The sequence below is a fragment of the Poecile atricapillus genome, chromosome 1 (genome assembly GCF_030490865.1).
Source record: "Poecile atricapillus isolate bPoeAtr1 chromosome 1, bPoeAtr1.hap1, whole genome shotgun sequence".
In the NCBI taxonomy this organism is placed as follows: Eukaryota; Metazoa; Chordata; class Aves; order Passeriformes; family Paridae; genus Poecile; species Poecile atricapillus.
This window is the reverse complement of record NC_081249.1, coordinates 94028196-94046083: the sequence shown is the minus strand read 5'-3', so window position 1 is coordinate 94046083 and position 17888 is coordinate 94028196. Positions and strand designations below refer to the sequence as shown.

The following is a 17888-nucleotide window of genomic DNA, read 5'->3' as shown; positions in this document are numbered from 1 at the left end:
CCATCATGGCCCCTTCCAACCTACCCAGTCTGTGATTCTGTGACAGGGTAACATATAATATATTCCCTTTGCTGAAGCAAAGAGAAGATCCTTCTCTGATCATGATCAAGATCTGCCTTTGCAGAAACAGAGGGCTTGGTCTGTGGTGCAGTGAGAACACATCTCCTGTCACTAAATAGTGCTGCTGCTCTTTTTTTTTTTTTTTTTTTTTTTTTTTTTTTTTTTTTTTTTGTTATATCATGGGTAGTTTGGATTGGAAGGAGCCTTAAAGATCATAGTTCCAGTCCCTGTGCAATGAGCAGAGACACCTTTAACCAGCCCAGGCTGCTTAGAGCCCAGTTGTCTTATCCCTCATGTTCCTGCATCACAGCACTGGAGACACTTCTGAGCTGTGTTCAAGGGTGAGCAGAGTTACACTGGGCTATTGCAGTTGCAAGGTCAGCAAGGATTTCTGACTTCTACTTACTAGCAGGCATACCCACACTTTGCAAAAGAATACACTCACTGCTCCACAAACTTCAGAGATGATATGCTGCTCTCTGATAAACATAGAAGATAGTCTCCTATACTGGCATGTCCCCCAGTCACTGACTGCCTGGGAATCAATTATTGTCCCATCAGGAAACAATAACTGTGGAGAACATCAGTCATGTCAAGCAAATCTTTCATCTCTCCTTCTTTTTCTTTAAAAGTGTATTAGAGACTTATATTCAAATGCTACATTTCCCTCTGGCAAGAGAAACCAAAATCCTGTTCTTTCAGGCAGGAGTAGCTGTGTACGAGTGGGCCTTTTTTGCATCTTTGTTGCAAGCCTTTAGACTGGAGCAAGCCAAAAGGACAAGAGCCTCTTTGGCAGGAGGCACGGGCAGATGGGAGCCACGCCTGCATCCCCAGAAGCAATGCTTGTGATTTTCTCGGGTAGGTGCTAGCACTATGTGGGCACCTGGAGCACCTGGCTAGGCTGGGCTCCTTCTGTCTCTGCTGAAGCTCACCTGACAAACTTTGAGCTGCACCTTTAAAATAAGAACTAATGGCACAGAAAGAGCCAGGGTGCCTCATCAGAGTCTAAATTCAGAGATATGTGGCCAAACTAAATGGAGTTTGGGCAGGTGATAGTACAGATTTCTTCACAAAAAGCTGCTTTGCTCCTTACTGCAGGAGGATGGTGAATATGCCACTGCAGCTGTCAAAGCTGCAGGAAAAAGAAGCTTGCTAATAAAAATAAAAATGCCAAAGTCAACATGTAGAGGCAAAGGCTTTTATTCTGTCTAGAACTCCGGGTTTTGGCTTATGGGGCATCAGAAGTTGTTCCACCTCAGGCTTTGCATATCCCAGCGACTCCTGCAATGCTGCACCTCAAGCTATGCTGAGCAAGAAGAAAAGGAGAGAGAATGAGTGAGCAACAAAGAGTCAGGACAACACAATAAACTCCTCCGAGGCTTTTTGGCAAAAGACGAAGTTGTGAACTCTTAATGTAGAGCGTTTGCAGAGGGATGATGCTGTGCGGACAGCAGCAGCCTAAGGAAGGGAGTGTGCTTCTCAGCAAGGGCTGGAAGATCCTCGTGAGAGAGGCAGAGCTCCCGGCGTGTCCCTGTCCCCGCCACGCTGTCCATCAGGTGGCGGCAGCGCTCCAGTGAATGGCAAGAGCAGCTCTTCTTCAGCCAGCCCTTCAGGGAGGGGATTTTTTCATCAGGCTGAGCAAGATTTTTGAGCGCTAGAAGAAGAGGTGCAAATCACACGTCTCCTCAATGAATGCAAAAAGTCAGCTGAGCTCGCTCTGAATTACCACATCTTGGGTGGTTCAAAATGGGAACTAAACTTGTTTCAAAATACAGTGTCAGTCTCCTCAAATTAGACCAGTTGACAGAACAGAAAAAAGCAGAAAAAAGTTTTGGGTACATCAGTCTCTTATTGAGGCATTTCTTTGGCTCATGTGTGGTGAAACATGTCTGGTTTTTCCAACCTTATCAGCTGATCTAATAGAAGATAGATCTTTAAGTAGGGCTTTAGAAACCACACCTCACACACCTAAGCCATCTTAGGCTTTCTGTACACAAGCACTGCGAGAATACAGATGCAAGCAATGAAGTTGGCAGGAGGAAGGACCATCCTTCAGCATAAACATAAAAATGTTTTGAGTCCCTGGTCTTTGTTAAAAGAAGCCGCAGCATCTCATTGAAAAACTCTTAGTCCAAAGTGACAATTAGAGAAGATCCTATTATTTTCTTTATAGGTAATTCATTAGGCCCGTTGGTGAAGCTCTACTCAACAGAAACAAAAAACTATTTGAAAAAGTGATGGAACACAGAACCAGCTCTGTTAGAGTTTCCTTCACACGTTTCCTCCGCCAGATCCCATGTCTGACCTGAGGTAAGCAAATGCCTAATTTGTCTTTCAGTTAAAACACAGGTACCTTTGGCGAGACTCTTGTCTCATGCAGAGGATGCACTTCCTCAGTTGCGGGGTTAAAACAATAATCAGAACCACTATGCCTCCAATACCCGCTGCCACAACCCCAATGATTGTTCCAATGGATTCTTCTATACCAAACAAGCCTGGGGGAGAAAAGAAAGCAGTGACAGTAATGTAAGATGTTTTCCAGACAAGTATATGCAATGCAGCCAGCATCTTTTCTGCAGTGGCTGCAGAGGAAGCTGCTTACTATGATCATGCTGATGTCTTGTCTGACATGAAATCCCTTCTACATGGGAGAGTGACTTGCACTACAGAGCTACTGATTTTTCCACTCCTATGTAGGAACTCCTAAGCAGCATTCCCAAGCTGCTATGCTGTCTGTGCTTTAAGGCAGCCCCATTGTTCCAGAAATCTCCCTCAACAGCTAGACACTATGGGATGGCAAAAGAAGCTGCTGCTTGAATTAATGGGACTCAGTCTTGTATACTTTTTTTTTTAATATGTTTTTGAAAGGAAAATAATTACTCTGACAGCTTTGAGAAAACCATGGGTCTGCCTATCTACTTCCAAGGGAGACAGCACCAGAGAGCAGAGAGCACTCCACTGAAGTCCTTTCTTTGACTGGCTGCTCTTGGGACTGTTGCATGGCAGAGATGGCATAGTGCTGAAATTATGCATTTCATCATCTCAGGAACACAGAAAGGCAATTATGCTGGCCAGAGTGCAGACATTTCAAGAATAACCTGTGCTACTGAGACTATGAGATCAAGCCAACAGGAGACCTCATTAGACAGATGACCAAGCCCCTGCAGAGGGGCACAGTTTGCTTGCCTTAATGTTACAGTTTAAACTGAGAAGTGTTACAAAAATTAGTAACTCAGGCTCAAAAGGCAAAGGCTTAGTGAATCTTGGTGAGATCGAAGATTTGGTGATGAAAAATAGGAAAATGGTAGTTGCATAATTTACTGTTGACAGAGAAGGAGGTATTTTTTGTTAATTAGATAATAAGATAATAACCCTTCTAATGTGTTGGCTTTTTGGGACTGGAATCTGTTTAACCTACATAAGAGGAAACCTTGACATTTCCAGCTGCTACAGACATAACAAGTTACCTCTTTACTTGGTATGTCTAGTGTCTATCTGTGAGGCTAAGAAAACATAGCATGAAACTTTTAATGCTATTTTCATTTTAATGTGAATGAAGTTAATCAGAAATTATGTAACGATCATATTATATATGATCCTCGTGATTATTGTGGGATTACTTATGTCATTCAGAGTTAAGGAATGACTATGCAAGTTAGTGGGTTGGAGAGAAATAATGTCAAAAAAAAAGAGGTCTAGCGCTGTTCCTTGAGATGGTACCTTGACACCTGTCACTTATGGGGGTTCTGCCAGAGCTGTGAGTACAAGAGGAACTTGTCTGTTTCATTCTTTGCAGTGACTTTATGTTTATGGATAACATTATTACTTCTTTTTGTGGTGTAAATGCTCCTCCTTATAATAATACCTGTGATTGTTTATAGAGACAAGCTAATGAATTTAAGCTGGCCTTACAAAAATAATGAGAAACTCTATAGAGCAATTACACTCCATGACACCAGGCCCTTACTGCCAGAGGCCAAACAGGCTGACTTCTCTGTTTCTGCAAGTGTGCAGAGCAGCTTTGGAGGAAAAACAAGGAGAAAAAAGGTAAATAACTCCAAGTATTACCCAGAGCCCTCCTGATCCTGAGTTTTGTGCCATCTCCTGTCACCACCTTCCCATCCGGAAGTGTAACCTCACAGAAATAAATACCATGGTCATTGGTTGTCACATTGAGGATAATCAGGGAAACATCCCCTTGGGACAAGTCTCCACTCGTAAAGATCCTGGAGTTATTTGGCAAGATGGTCACATTCTTTTCTAGCAGGTCCATCTGCCCTTTTTCATCTTCTTTGTACCACTTCACCATCAGGTCGGCCAGAGAGGGATGCTGTGGGCTGTTAAGATGACAGTTCAAGGTCACAGTTTCACCTTCTTTGGCTTTCTCCTTGGCTGGTGTTTGAGTCACCAAAAGGTTCCAAGGCTCAGGTGTCAACAACAAGGGCTGTGCTGTTACATGAGTCACAGCTGCTGCATTCTCCTTGTTTGCACCTCCACCAGTAACTCCTAAATCTGTACCAAGGAAGAGAGAGAAGAGGACAGCTGAGGGTGGTAGGATGATAAATGTTCCTGCTGCTCCTGACCTCTAACCAGCACAAAGTGGCTCCTGGAACTAGCACATGAGGGCAGTCACTGTTACGATGACAGGGATTTTCTTCCTAGTTACGCTTAGGTTATGTTGTTGTGTACAGACAGGTCTTTTCCTGAATATCAGCTCCTTTCTACCACCACAGTAGAGGAAGGAAGATTAATGCCATTGTCTAATGGCTTTGGGTGAAATTTAGAGTCCACTCAGCCCCCTTTCCATCTGCAACACTAACCTCTTTCTTCCCATCCTGAAAAGTCTCGGAGCCTGATGTTCCTGACTCAACTGCTTTTGAGGCAAAGCAAAAGATGCATGTACACCTACACACTGGCAGTTCTATTCTGGCAAGTACAGTGAATAAGCATGCATCTAATGCAACTGCCTGCATCCCAAAACCTAACATGATTCTTAGAATTTTTGGCATGCACTTTCAGTTACAGGACAGGAAATCTTGAAATCATGGGAAGAATCTCCATTACCAGAGACTGAACCCCTAGCAGATCCTATCAGCAGTCTGAGGGACAGAACATCAGCCTTATGCCCGCACTGAAGCTGAAGGTGACAGCTATTCTCTGTCACACTATATTAGGAATGGTGAGAAGCACAACACGGACTCTCTTAGCTGCATTGTCCAAAAGAGGAAAGTTTATTATCTTATAGACATGTTCAAGAAGGTCCAACAGGTAAAACTCTCATTGGTCATTAAAGCAACACATCACCGTCATTGGTTAAGTGGAACACCATCCCTTGACTGTTTCCTAAACATCACCTGCAGAGATTGTTTGTCCTTTACCAAGGACTGTTTGGATTCTTTCTCATGCTTTCCCAGGCCAGAGTGAGAAGCCTGTGTGACTTAGTTTCACACAGGCTCTGTTCTCTGCTTGCTTTTTTGCATTTAGCATCCACAATTCTCTGTGAAGGGACCGTCTCCTGTTAGCTTCTGTTAGAAAAACATGAACATGTCTGTAGCAGACATTTCAACCTGCCTTCTCATACTCAGGTGCTAACCACAGTATCATATCCTTGAGCTAAGAGTAGTGAGAATGGATCCCATTTCTGGGAACAAGCCTGGGCACAGAAAATGAGAGAAATAGTTGCTGTCTCAAAAAGAGGGAAAAGCAAACCTAAAAATAAGCTTTTGCCAAGAAAGAGTTCAGGCCAAATTTTGGAAAAGGCTCTTCGGTTGTTTTATATTTTTCAAGTGAAATAGTCTCCCTTCGAGCTAGTTTGTGTCCTCTCAAAGACTGCAGACCATTCCAGAGTGAAGGTCCTGATTTTCCATTGTCTTGAGTCTTTCATTGCCATCCACAGAGTGTGAAACGTTGTGTGGGTCTGGTAAAGCATTACAATGACAATAGACAGCTCAGGGACAAATGTCTTGAGGCAATGGGAAACCAAACCCCTTTATGATCAGTTTGAGAGTTACTTGAATGGCTCCTCCAGGCATGCTTGTACACAAAAATCACAATTGTGTTCATAGTTATTATTATTTATGACTCATATGGGAGTAGAGGATTTCTGTCAGCCAGCAGGGCCCTGTTGTTCTGGGCACCTTACAAAAGGCTCGGCTATGGAGTTTACAGTTTACATATGAGACAAGAGAGAACTCATGAATACAAAAATACAGGAACTATAAACTGGCTGTGAAACTAGGCAACAACAGAGTATGTCAAACATCTTATGAGCTGTTTGTCGCTCTGTGCTTTTACCACAAAGTGAAGATTTTTGCCTTGGAACTGGAACACCAACCCATGGGAACTGGGTGCCTGAGAATTAGGTACGCAAATATAGTTTTGAATTCGGTCCCCTAAAATGAGTAGTTCTTACTAAAGGTATCGGGTGAGATATTATCCTTCCATTCATATGTAATCCTACCAATGAGCCCACTGGAGCTTCTTGAGGAAATCTGAGGTCCAGATCTTCCCTGCCTCGTTAGATATGTGTATCAAGGCAGCAGTCATAAAAGTTGAAGTATCTTGACAAACACTTTGAGGAAATACAAAATATAATTGAAATAACTGAAAAATTTTGACATATTACAGTTTTGTGCATCAAATATTCTGAAGTGATCTATTTGGCTATTTATTAGAGTGAATTTGAGCAGTTACATAATGAGTACTCTTTTAAAATCTCAGTTTATTAACCATTTTTTACACAGGACAACTGTTGCATTAGTAAATGTGTGCTAATGCTACCTTGTTTTCAAGGAATGGCCACGAAATTTTCTCTGCTACAAGTATTCTAGTCTTGCCATATACACCCCTGTAACACAACTGTGATTTTTATTTCTTTTAGAGATGCAAAAGGTGTATTTTTTACACAGACTAGAGAATGTAACTGAGCAGGAACAATGTACTTTGATGTTGCCTCTGTTCATCATGAGTTTTATACACATCTCCTATCATGAGATAATAAGTGGTCTTGTCATATGTCTTATTCCACATCTTTGATTCAATACAAATCATGTAACTTAACTAGGAAAATTAAAACAGGAGAGGAGTAAGCTGTCTTATTTTGTCCCAGCTCTCTTTGGGGGTTTCACTGAGAAGGTCACAGCACTACCTCTATTTTTCTCCCTTTCTTTTCTTCCTTTTTATTTTTTAAGGCTGCAAAATTGGAACATATTAGTTCACTGGTATTCAATTACACAATGCCCTTATCGTTTTGGCATCTGGGAGCATACCATGCCAAATGCTTTGCTGACTCTGCTTCAAAGCTCTTTTTAAGTCAATTGCTTCATTAGCAGATTGATGTGAAGGTCCCTTGTCATGCGGGTTGTGGGGCTCAAGCCCATGGAGAGGAATGCAAGGCTTTGTGGTGAAAGCACTTGAGCTAGACAGGGTACAGAGAAATACAGCATGGATGATCTTGTCTAGACCTGGACAAACGATTAGATGATCTAATAGGTCATTGTCATATGAAGTCCTTAGTTCAGGTCCAGTTTTCAGTCACGAGGGGAGAAAGCTCTCTGGGACTCCCTGTAGTGTGGCAATGTGCTCCACATTTGGCAGTACTAACAGGGCACCTACTAAAGCCCTCAGCCTCCCCTTGATGTAACCTGCAGGCTGATACTTCCCCATGTAAGGCCATATCAAATCTGTAAGTGAGAAATATGCAAGCCAGGCTAGAGGAGCTGGGTGACAAAATGAAATAATAAAATACAGCTGCATTCTCTTCCTGTCCTAGAGCCTCACTAAAGTCTTTGGTGCCTGGAGTAAATCCCAGCAGCCCTGCAAGCTTCTTCTGCCAGCTGCCAACAGCATGGGGGAACCAAAATGGTGTGCGAGGTCAGTGCAGAATTCTACCTTTCCAGTTTAGCCTCCTCTCCTTTATTCACACTCAGTAGCTGGAGGGGTTCAGGGCAAATAGGGTTCAATTTCCCACAGACACCCCTCTCATGATGAAACTACTGTCTTTCAGATGGTTTTGTTTGCTTTAGAGCTCAGCTTCACACTCATACAGTGCTGGAGTCATGAAGGTGCTTTACAAGCTGCATCCAGCTCCCAGACATCTATGATTAAGTGATCAATGACTGCACTTTGCTGCTCTTAATTCATATGACTTTTGCCCTGGGCTGAGGTTGGCTTTCACAAATGGATATGAATAACTGCCTTGTGACAATAACTGGTGGCTAATATATCAGAGAAACAAAACAGAAATGGAGCTTCTAGGAATGATGATACACATCTGGGAAAAGACAGGCAAATACACTCTTTCTGAACATTTATATTAGATAAACAGGAATGTATCTAAAGAGAAAAGTATGTTTTAATGCAATGTACAACATTAAATACAATTTCTCTGTATCCTGAGGAAGCCCTCAGTTGAAAGTTGCATTTTGTTTGGAAAAAAAAAGAAAAAAAGAAAAAAAAAAAAGAGTACTTTTCATGCCAAGCTCCAAGAGCAACCTATATTTATTCTAATTAAGGAAGGTGGTTTAGTACTCACCCACCACCAAGAAGAAGATGAATGAAGACACTGCAGATCTATAGAGTTTCCCAATGTGCTGGCTCATGGCTGCTGAAGTACATGGCCCCATCATCTCTCCCTCTGGTAGTATGGGTAAAAAATATGTGTGTATTATAGCAACAGGACCTCACATTCTGCCTAGAGAATGTCACACTTACTAAAGTTACCACAGCTTTGAGCTCACAGTGCTCTGCCTGACCCCTGGATGAGAGCCACATTGCAAGTGACAATTACTTCCCCAGCGGCTGTCCTGAGCTCTCTCTGTGAATATGTCAAAAATGCTCTGAGAGGAGAGGGAAGATAATACATTGTATTTTACTTTAGGCTTGTATAAACCACAACTTTGGGCTGAGTATAGAATATCCAGATACTCCAAAGGAGACCTCTCTTCTGCTGAACCTCTCCTGAGTGATCGTGAGAACACAAAAAGCATTGGCCTAATTATCTGAACATTCAGACTCTAATGTACCACAATATCACCCTAACACACCACAAGAGGAAATTTCAGGAACTCAGTAACTTTGTGGCTATATGCACATGGTGTTTACAGGTAAACTGTATTCCCCAAAGTGTTTTGGATTTTTTTTTTTTCAGTGCAGAACAAGTTCTTTTTCATCAAAAGTTGACTACTTAAACTATATTTATATTTAAGTAGAGCTTGTCTATGCAACTAGGGTGGAGGGAAAAAGCGCTGGAGAGGGCAGCCTATCTTCAAAACCAGCAGGTGCGCTCTGAATCAGTCTGTGTTTATACAAGGTCCACACAGCAAGATCTTGTGAGAGGAGCTACAGCAGCTTCAAGCCTCACCTGTACCACCCAGCCCTGCCAGGCATGCTATGCCTGCACCAAGGATGGGCTATGGTCACTGTTTGGTTGACACCTCTTCCCTCAACTACAGGATTAGGGATCATGGGACACTTTCTCTGATGATCTTGCATATCTTCAAAACTCTCCAGGAAATGGAATTGTGCTTGAGTATCCAGTAAGGACCCAATTTCATAACTCTTAAAGCACAATGCAGCTGAGAGAGGCATGAGTATTTCTGCTTTTCTTTGCATTTGAAAGCAAAAAGGAGCCATATTTGATTTGCAAAACTTGGCTGATGAAATAATGTCAGGAGGAATGGCCCATTCCTGGAGTCACCAGTTGTCACTTTAGCTTTGGTGTGCAGATCCCAAAGCAGTGGAATCAGCAAAAGCAGGATAGGCTAGAGGGAGTATGGTTAAAGGAATCTGGGAGGCAAATACTTCTCTGAAATGGGTTGGGAGAGTGGGAAGACCTGTGATTAGCAGGCAGGAATCATATTAGGAAGGGAACTGGGGCCAAGTGCAGAGCAACAGAGCACTTCAGAAGGAAGATGGAAGTTTGTGAGGGTCTTCTGAAGGAAGTACTGCCAAAGTGCTAGTGAGTAAAGCCAAAATATCCATGAGGGGAAAAACTTAGAGGAGTCAAAAACAATGAAGAGTTTGAGGAGGGAATAACCAGTAGAGTCAAAGGCACCTGGCAGTTCAAGAGGATTTTGCACTAAGTTACTGGTTTAGAGTGCTGATTGTGACTGCGTGTCAGAAGAGTCAGTGTGAGAAGATGGATCTGAACCAAAGGCAATCCAAACACTGCCTGATTTAAACCCAAGTACTTGGTGTGCTTCAAAAAAACCCTTCAAGTGTGTTGTGAGGGACATACTACCATTGTTCCTGCAAATGCTATTTATGTTCATGTCATCCAGAACTAGCAATTCTCTTGTGAATCCTCCATTAAGTAGGTCATGTCTAAGCCAAAGCGCCAGGTCAGCCAGCTTTTAACTGAGGGAATACAAAAGGGGTTGGTTACTGTTGCTGGCAGCCAGTAGCTGAACATGAAGCTTCTCCCACTTGGATAACCCAGTATGATTCAGATTATGGACAAAAAGCAAAATAAACTGGTACCCTGAGTGTTGTTGAAAAAAGCTCCCAAAATTCAAGTGTCAGGTGCAAATCAAGAAAGTGTTATAGATACATATTATACTGTTGGCTTTTCACAAATATTAAAATTAATGCTATGTGTATAAGAATGGAAAATTTTGTTGTATTGATATAGTTTTCTTTATTTCTGTTATTGATGAAACTTAGAAATAGTGGTATAATACATATATGTTAAGCTATGACATAGCATTAAAACAAGAACTACTTTTGTCTGAAAAAGATAGCTGGAGACCCTTTTTTTTCCTTTTGTAAACTATCTTATCCAGATGAAGACAGCAGTGACTAGAACTCTGAGGGGGGAATATATTGCATTTCTAGTATCAGGGAATGTAAATCTCGATGTCGCCAAGAAGATTGATCTGATTGGAAAGGGGGCAAGAGAAAACTAAACAGAAGAACACCAAAGATCCTAAGAAGAATGTATGAATATGTATGAGAATCTATGGACATGTAGTAGGATTCTGTTTTTAAGAGACAATCCTTTGTCAGTAAGGTGTGCTCTCTTGGCTGAATGCAGGGACACCCAGCCGTATCTGTATACTTTATTTTTTTCTCCTAATAGTCTTTCTATTAAACTTTTAAATTCTAAAAAATTATGTGAAACTCGTTTTTCACAAAATCAAGGAACAAAAAATGAAACAAAACACACATTCTTTTTTACACTCTCTTGTGAATTTTGGAGACTTGCAATTGCTTGCATTAACGCTGTCCTGTCTGGGCCAACAGCTATGAGGGGGTGTCACCGATGGGGATTTGGGACACTTTTTCTAATGCAGCAGTGAGCAGATATCACAGGGCACTGAGATGTCCAGGTGGAGCCTCCACAGAGAGAGACTTTACCTCCATTTTCTGAGGAAGTAGTAGAGAGAAAGGGGACAATAGGAGCAACTAGCATTGTCACAACAGGCTGTTTTACCCACCCGTATACCCTATCCAATCCATCCGTCCATCCATCATCTACTAGCAAACTACCCAGCAACGTGATTTCTTTGCACCTCACAGGTCTCTTCTTTTCCTGTGAGGTGAGCTGCGGGCGCAACTCTGAGAGCCATCACCGCTCTGGCTGGGTCCCCCTGATCTGAGGAGCCCTCCGAGTGCCCAGAGCTTAGGGCAGAAACTACTCAGCGCTGCTCAGCAGCCTCACAAATGAGACCCAGGGTTTCCTGGGATGAAACCCCCCACACTGACTTCCTTTATGTCACTTCATCCTCCGCTCGGCCCGCGGCCAGCCTTCTCGCTCTCCCCCTAGGAGTCCCCCCGGAGCGCCCTCTCGGCAGTGTTTTCCCTCGGATCCCCCCAGTTCGGGATTTGGGAGCCGTTTCGCTGCCGGGCGCTGTTTAACCGGCTGCGCTCACGGAGAGCGGCGGGCGCGGGACTCTCCCTCAGGGGGGAGGCAGCGAACACCGCCCCCCCACCCCCTCCCGCAGCCGGGAGTTTTTTTCCTACTACAGCTCTCAAACTTTCCACCGGCGCGGAGGCTTCCCAGTTAACCCTTGCGGAAGCCGCAGAGGGGCTGCCGCGGCCGGACGAGAAGGGGACCGGAGGCGCCGCAGCGCTCTCCGCCCCCCATGACGGCTCCCGCTCCTCGGGAGCAGCGGCGCCGCTCGCCCGTGGCAACCTCCTCCCGCCGCGGGCCGGCGGTGCGGCCGGCGCCGGCCCCTTTAAATGGCGGCCGCGGCTCAGCCGTGCGCCCCGCGGAGGCAGCTGGCGCGGCCCTCGCCCCCCTCCATGGTAAGCGCCGCGTTCTGCGCTCCCCGCCCGCCCCTCCGGCGGGCTCCGTGCCCCCGGCCGCCGCCCCACCGCCCCCCGGGCCAGCGGCGGGCCGCGCAGGTAGGTGCGGGGGGCGGCAGCCCCACGGGCGAGCCCCGGACGGGCGGCGGCGGCGTGGCCCCGCGGGAAGCGCTGGGAAGCGCCGCCGTCCCCTCCCACCTCCCCGAAAGTTTTTGGGGCGAGGCGGGGCCGCGGGCAGGGTGGCCCTCGGGGCTTCCCGATGAGGGGGACAGCGAGCGCCCCGCGGAATCCCCTTAGGGAGGGTCTGGGCTCCCGAGAGACTCGGCGGGGAGGCGGCTGCGGGGTTGCCGGGCAGCCGCTGAACCCCGGCGTTTATGTGGGGAGGGAGCGGGCGAGCAGCAGCTGGTGGAGCCTGCAGCGAGTGCGGGTGTTCGCGTGGAAAAGCCCCCCGGGGGCAGCTCTGCTCTCACACCACGTAGCCCGGAGTGTCTGTGCCTTTGCCTCGCTCCGCTGTCCCCTCCGCACAGCCTGACCCCAGCCCGGGCCGCGGCCCCGGGGTGCGCACCCCGGGGTGGCCCAACGCTGTCTCGGTTCTGAGCCGGTTTGGAGCCGAAACACAGCGTTGCCTCATCCCGGCGGATCCGGTAGTACAGGCGGGGTTACGGGTTAGGGCCCCGGGCTGGTTTTGAACCGCTTGCTGGGTGGGATGGCACAAGTGGTATTCTGTGGCTCAATTTCCCGTCATAAAGTAAAGACTGACTTCCAAAGCAAAGAGTACTGATAACAAGGGAGAGTGCTACAGAATTAGAAAAAAGTGCTGCTTATTATCTTTGTAGTAAGTGGTATGAGTCAAGTTACTTGTCTCTGAAGTGTTTGCCTTTTATCTATATACAATTTTTAGTGTAACTAACAGTAAGTAAAAGCACTTGCTGTATCAGTATTATAATGACGTATGTCAGTTATCTGGTAAAAATGCTACACCTATATGACCTTTCTCGAGTTCTGAAAGGTCTCACAGCTTCCTGAGACGTGCTGCACGTTAGGCGCTGATGTCTCATGTTGAAATTATTTCAGTTCTAGGTATCTGTGCAGCTTCAACGTGCAAGTTGGGGGGGCTGCAATGGAAATAAAATACTTTAATAAAAAAAGTAAAAAATAATTAAATACAGTATAGTCTAGGGGGAAAAATAAAACCAATTAAAAAGCTCTTAGTGGGAAGTGTTTCCATGCTACTCACCTTGGTGAAACTACCATGTCAAGTTTCATTTAATACACAGCTGTTAAATGGACTAACCATCTTGTTTCACCTTTCTCTACCACTGCTGGATTACATACCTTACTTCTTTGTTCACAGGAAGTTCATGAAGTGGATCATGGTCTTATTAACCAGCAACTTTCTGATTCAGAGGAGACTCTTAATTCATGCACAGAGAAAATGCAGGGTCCTGCTCAGTATAGCTGGAGTGCTGACTGGAGCTTTTGGGTAATGTGTTTTAGCTCTCTCCTAACTTGGTTTTAATTTATAAATATAATACATGTCTATTTTAATTTACGCATGTGTGTATATGTACAAGTTTCATATCCACAGTTCTCAAGTTGCTTTGTAGTCATGAATTAGTAAAGTGTTCTCCACCCATGTAGTGAGGCAGGTAATTTTATCATTACTGGCTTAGTGTAAGGTGAGACTGAGAGGGGGTGAAGTTGTTTATCTGATGTCATGGATCAAGTTAGTGACAGAACTTGTGGCTTCTGTGCCCAGTCCTGTCTCCCACTTTCTGGCATGAACCCATCCAATGTTTCTTAGGCCTATAGAAAGACATTTTTGATACACTGGTGCTTTTTAAGGCTGAATAAGGGCTGAATTTTGATTCTCAGTGGTGGTTGGTGGTTCTGGATTGCATTCCTAGTGTTCGTTTTTGTCAAGTAAACACATCTGTTTTCCACAAGAGTAAATAAGCTTCCTGTGTTTTCTGTAAAAATTGAATTTGTGAATAAGAAAGGCAGAAAATAAGTATTTTTATTTTTTTTTTTCTTTCTCGGGAAGTGCCTGACTGAAAGCAAAGTTTGTAATAGTAAGTTCTTATTTCAGTACTTTCCTTTCAGTAGTTTTTTTAAAATGCCTTGAGAGAAGGTGAATGTGTACGTTTTGTTGTTAATTTGGTCCATGGATTGTTATTGTTTGATAGGGAAGGAGACCACGTGTGCATGGAGCCGCAGGCATCAGCTGATCTTGTGGGAGACACAGAGTGCCAGAGCTGTGAGGAAGGGAATCTGACTCAGGTTCTGTGTCAGGTGTCCTCAGTACATCCGTGTGCTTCAGCTCATAGGAACATCATCCGGACTACTGTGTCCTTCTCCTGATGAGGTCGTCACAGTGTTCCTTGTGCTCAGCAGGTGCAAGATTGAGTAACTAGTGAAGGCCAGAAGGAATCCGTGGCAGACCTGTGAGCAGAAGTGGGGGGATTAGATTTCCCAACTCCTTATTTATAAATCTAGCTTGTATGTTTTCATCACTCCTGTTCACAGGTAGATGTCCCAATGCTCAGGACATCTGTTTTGCACCTTAGGCCATAGGATAAATCCCCTCCAAATGCATGTGTGTACTCTTCAACGGAGCAGTAGTAATGTAGAGCCAGTGGAAATGGGACAGGCCTAATAAAATCCCAGCAGGTCATAGACTTGTGTTGCTAGAGTGAGTTCTTGGGGTGTTCAGTATTTTCTTCGCTATCCCTGCTGAGACAAGGATGGTCCAGGGCTGTCCTGCCTGTGCCCAGCTGTGTCTCTGTACCTGAGTGGATGGGAAGTCATGCTGTGCAGACATCGTAACTGCCAGCTATGCTCTTGTTAAGTGGCAAATTAGATTGTGTAAACTAATGCTTGCTGGTTTGTATACAACCACTAATGCAGGTGGTATTTTGTACGAGGAATAAACCTGTTCAGGTCTCGGTGTCAGGTTATTGGACCTGCTGTTATCAACTCAGTGTTTCCTTGATAGGCCTGGCGATTGAAAATGAAGTCATTAATGTACTCTATATGGAGAATGTAGCTGTGCTATTGGTTTTGCACTCTTAGGTTTCAGACACATACTGAAGGCTTGAAGTTTCTTTGACCAGAGCTTTGAGCCTGCACAGTGCAGGATTTTGTGTCCTCACTGTGCCACTCTCTGCTCCCTGTAATGTGTGCATGTAACTTCAGGGGAGTGGGATTCTTCAGTGCAGTGGCAGGTGCTGTGTGAGGTCTTATTCCAGTATGATTAAATGATTATTTTCTCTCTGATTTATGCTCCAAGACCTTAGTATGTGTTTGATGTTGGTGTTTGTCTGGTTCTGCAAACATGACCTTGCACTTAAAATAAAGTAATTGTGTAAATACTTCCCTCTTGAAAGATAATGCTGTGGCTGGAAATGTTTTAGCCTTACTGTCACTGATTAGTTTTAAAAGCCTGTACCAGTCTGGTTGTAGGACGCCACGGTGCTTATTTTCTCAGGCTCAAGGCAACTGAATTGTAAAGCAGCAAGAACCAGGAAGTCACAAATTCGAGGAGAAAATTATAGTTTGGTTTTGTTTTTTTTTAATGTTATGTCATTGGCATCTCTCCTTACTCGTGTTGACAGAAAATGTTTCAATAAGTTGCATGGTTGATGATCAGCTGTTGACTATTAAAAACAAATCGTTAAAACTCCCTAAATTCTGAGTCATAGTAAATGTGTAGGTGATAGCAAGGAAGGCAGCTTGTTGCAGTGTGTGAAGCATGTGTCACTAACATTTGACAAAGATCATCTTAGTGTCCTGTGGCAGGTGGGGACTTGTTATGCTCGTTCCCACTCTTGAGTCAGAAGAATGGAGGAATTGCTACAGCAGCAGGACTAGCCTGTGGTAGCATCCGGGGATCAGCTTTGTTGCCTGGGTTATTTGTTTGGAGAGGCCGCACGCTTCCAGCAGCTTAGGTTTGCTCCAAGGGTTGATTTCTTCTGAGGGTGATGTACTCTTGTTTTGCTGATGATAGAAACCAAATGTGGATGTTAGAGCCTGACTGGTTTGACTTCAGTTTTTCATGGATTGAGTGGGAGTAGGCAGTTGTGCCATGCCTCTGGAAGTTAGGCCACGTATCATGAATGCTCAACAGGAGCACAAGTAATTAGCAGCAGGCTAGGGCTGGCAGCCTCTGGGACAGTCTCTCTCTTGCTATGGTGAGGCTATGGTAAGTGAGGAGAAGGAAGGATAGCTGAAAAATTATCAGGCAGGGTAGAAGAGTATCCTACTATGTGGAATTTTTCTTACCTCTTAAAAAAATAATATTTTGGATATCTTTATTGAATAGTTTTGAGAAATAATTAGTTTTCTTTGTTACTGAAAGCAGTTCTTAAACTGATAGTATTACTTAACTGCTATTTTTAAGGTTGATGGTGTGTCATGGGCTATTTTTTGGTTTTGTTTTTTTTTGCCCCCCTCCACCTGGAGGTGGACAAAGCTGGACTTCTATAAACTCACTGGAAGAAGAAAAAAGGATGGCTTACAAACTTAATCTTGGGGCTTTCTCTCTCCACTGGAAATGGTACAGCTTTTATCTCCAGTTGATTAAATAGTCCTAGTTTGGGCAACTGCAAATAGATGATGAAAGTCAAAGATGATTGGAAATTGTTATATCTGGAAGCCCTATCTCAGGATTCTGAATTCACCTTTTTATCCTTTTTTATGCCCTTCTTACTGAAATATGGTTCAGTTTAATATCCTTGGAAGAAGAAACCTGTGAAAGCCTTAAGTATTTTCCTACCATAGTGAAGAAGGTGAAAGGTGAATAAGGAAGCTAATGAAAAGGATCCTTGCATCAAAAGCGAAGGTTTTGTGTCTGAGAACTCTAGTTTATATTATTGAACAGTCAAAGAAAGTTCATGTATGTCTACAATAAGAAGAATGCCTGTGGGGAAAAAAACCCAAAAAAACGAGTCTTTCCCTTGGAATGAAAAGGTAGGTGGAATGAGTGGAAATCAAATGAGCATCTCAGAAAATTGCTTGTATCTGGGAGGCTTCCTTAAGAATTTGAAAATGTGAGGTGTCAAGGAGGTGTTGGAGAGAAGATAATAAAAGAGGCTTAAAAAAGGCAATCAGTAATGCCAGTTTAAAGAGATGGTCAGTATGTAGGAGTTTGAAAAGAGAAGCAAATAATTGATACAGTGAAAAGTGAAAATAAGCCTTTTCATAATATAAGAGCAACTGAGGTTGCACAAGATTGAGAAAGAATTTTGAATTTTTACACACATGGATCTGGTTTCGACAAGAAAGAACAGGTCTGGGAGTGTGTGACAATATGTATGGCAAGAATACAGTCAGTATATATTACTCAAACCTGCACAAGGAGGGATGCAGATATGTATCACAATTTGGAAGATAACGTATTGAAGCACAGATACAAACTGAGGCACTTTGGGGCCCAAGACTGGTAGGGTTAAATGAAATATTGTATGTATACTTGTTTGAATACTCCTTCCATCTTTCTCTGGCGACTTACACCACTCTTGGAATGGCTTACTGGGCTGGTTGAAGTGGTAATTGTTTTGGGGGCTGATATTTAAGGCCTTGTG

At 44.0% G+C, this 17888-nt stretch overlaps 2 protein-coding genes across 10 annotated transcripts in view; one reads left to right on the top strand and one right to left on the bottom strand.

Moving 5' to 3' along the window:
* LOC131574958 (natural cytotoxicity triggering receptor 3-like) overlaps nt 1–13727 on the bottom strand; it is a 32665-nt gene extending 18938 nt beyond the window's left edge. For 5 of the 6 annotated variants that reach the window (XR_009276637.1, XR_009276634.1, XR_009276635.1 and 2 more), the window contains exons 1-4: nt 13642–13727; nt 8594–8695; nt 4129–4572; nt 2414–2555 (exon numbers count right to left, since the gene is read on the bottom strand). Coding sequence is in view for 2 of the 6 variants with exons in the window: in XM_058829934.1 (XP_058685917.1) it covers nt 2414–2555; nt 4129–4572; nt 8594–8687 (680 nt within the window). In the remaining 4 variants the exon portion in view is untranslated. Of the gene's footprint in view, nt 1–1244; nt 1367–2413; nt 2556–4128; nt 4573–8593; nt 8696–13641 lie in introns of those variants that run through there. The other variant, XM_058829935.1, reaches the window with a different exon arrangement.
* GRAMD1C (GRAM domain containing 1C) overlaps nt 12047–17888 on the top strand; it is a 51699-nt gene continuing 45857 nt past the window's right edge. The window contains exons 1-2 of one of the 4 annotated variants that reach the window (XM_058829927.1): nt 12047–12405; nt 13661–13789. In XM_058829927.1, the coding sequence (XP_058685910.1) occupies nt 12241–12405; nt 13661–13789 (294 nt within the window). In that variant the 5' untranslated portion in view covers nt 12047–12240. Of the gene's footprint in view, nt 12406–12593; nt 12951–13660; nt 13790–17888 lie in introns of those variants that run through there. The other 3 variants (XM_058829926.1, XM_058829929.1, XM_058829930.1) reach the window with 3 other exon arrangements.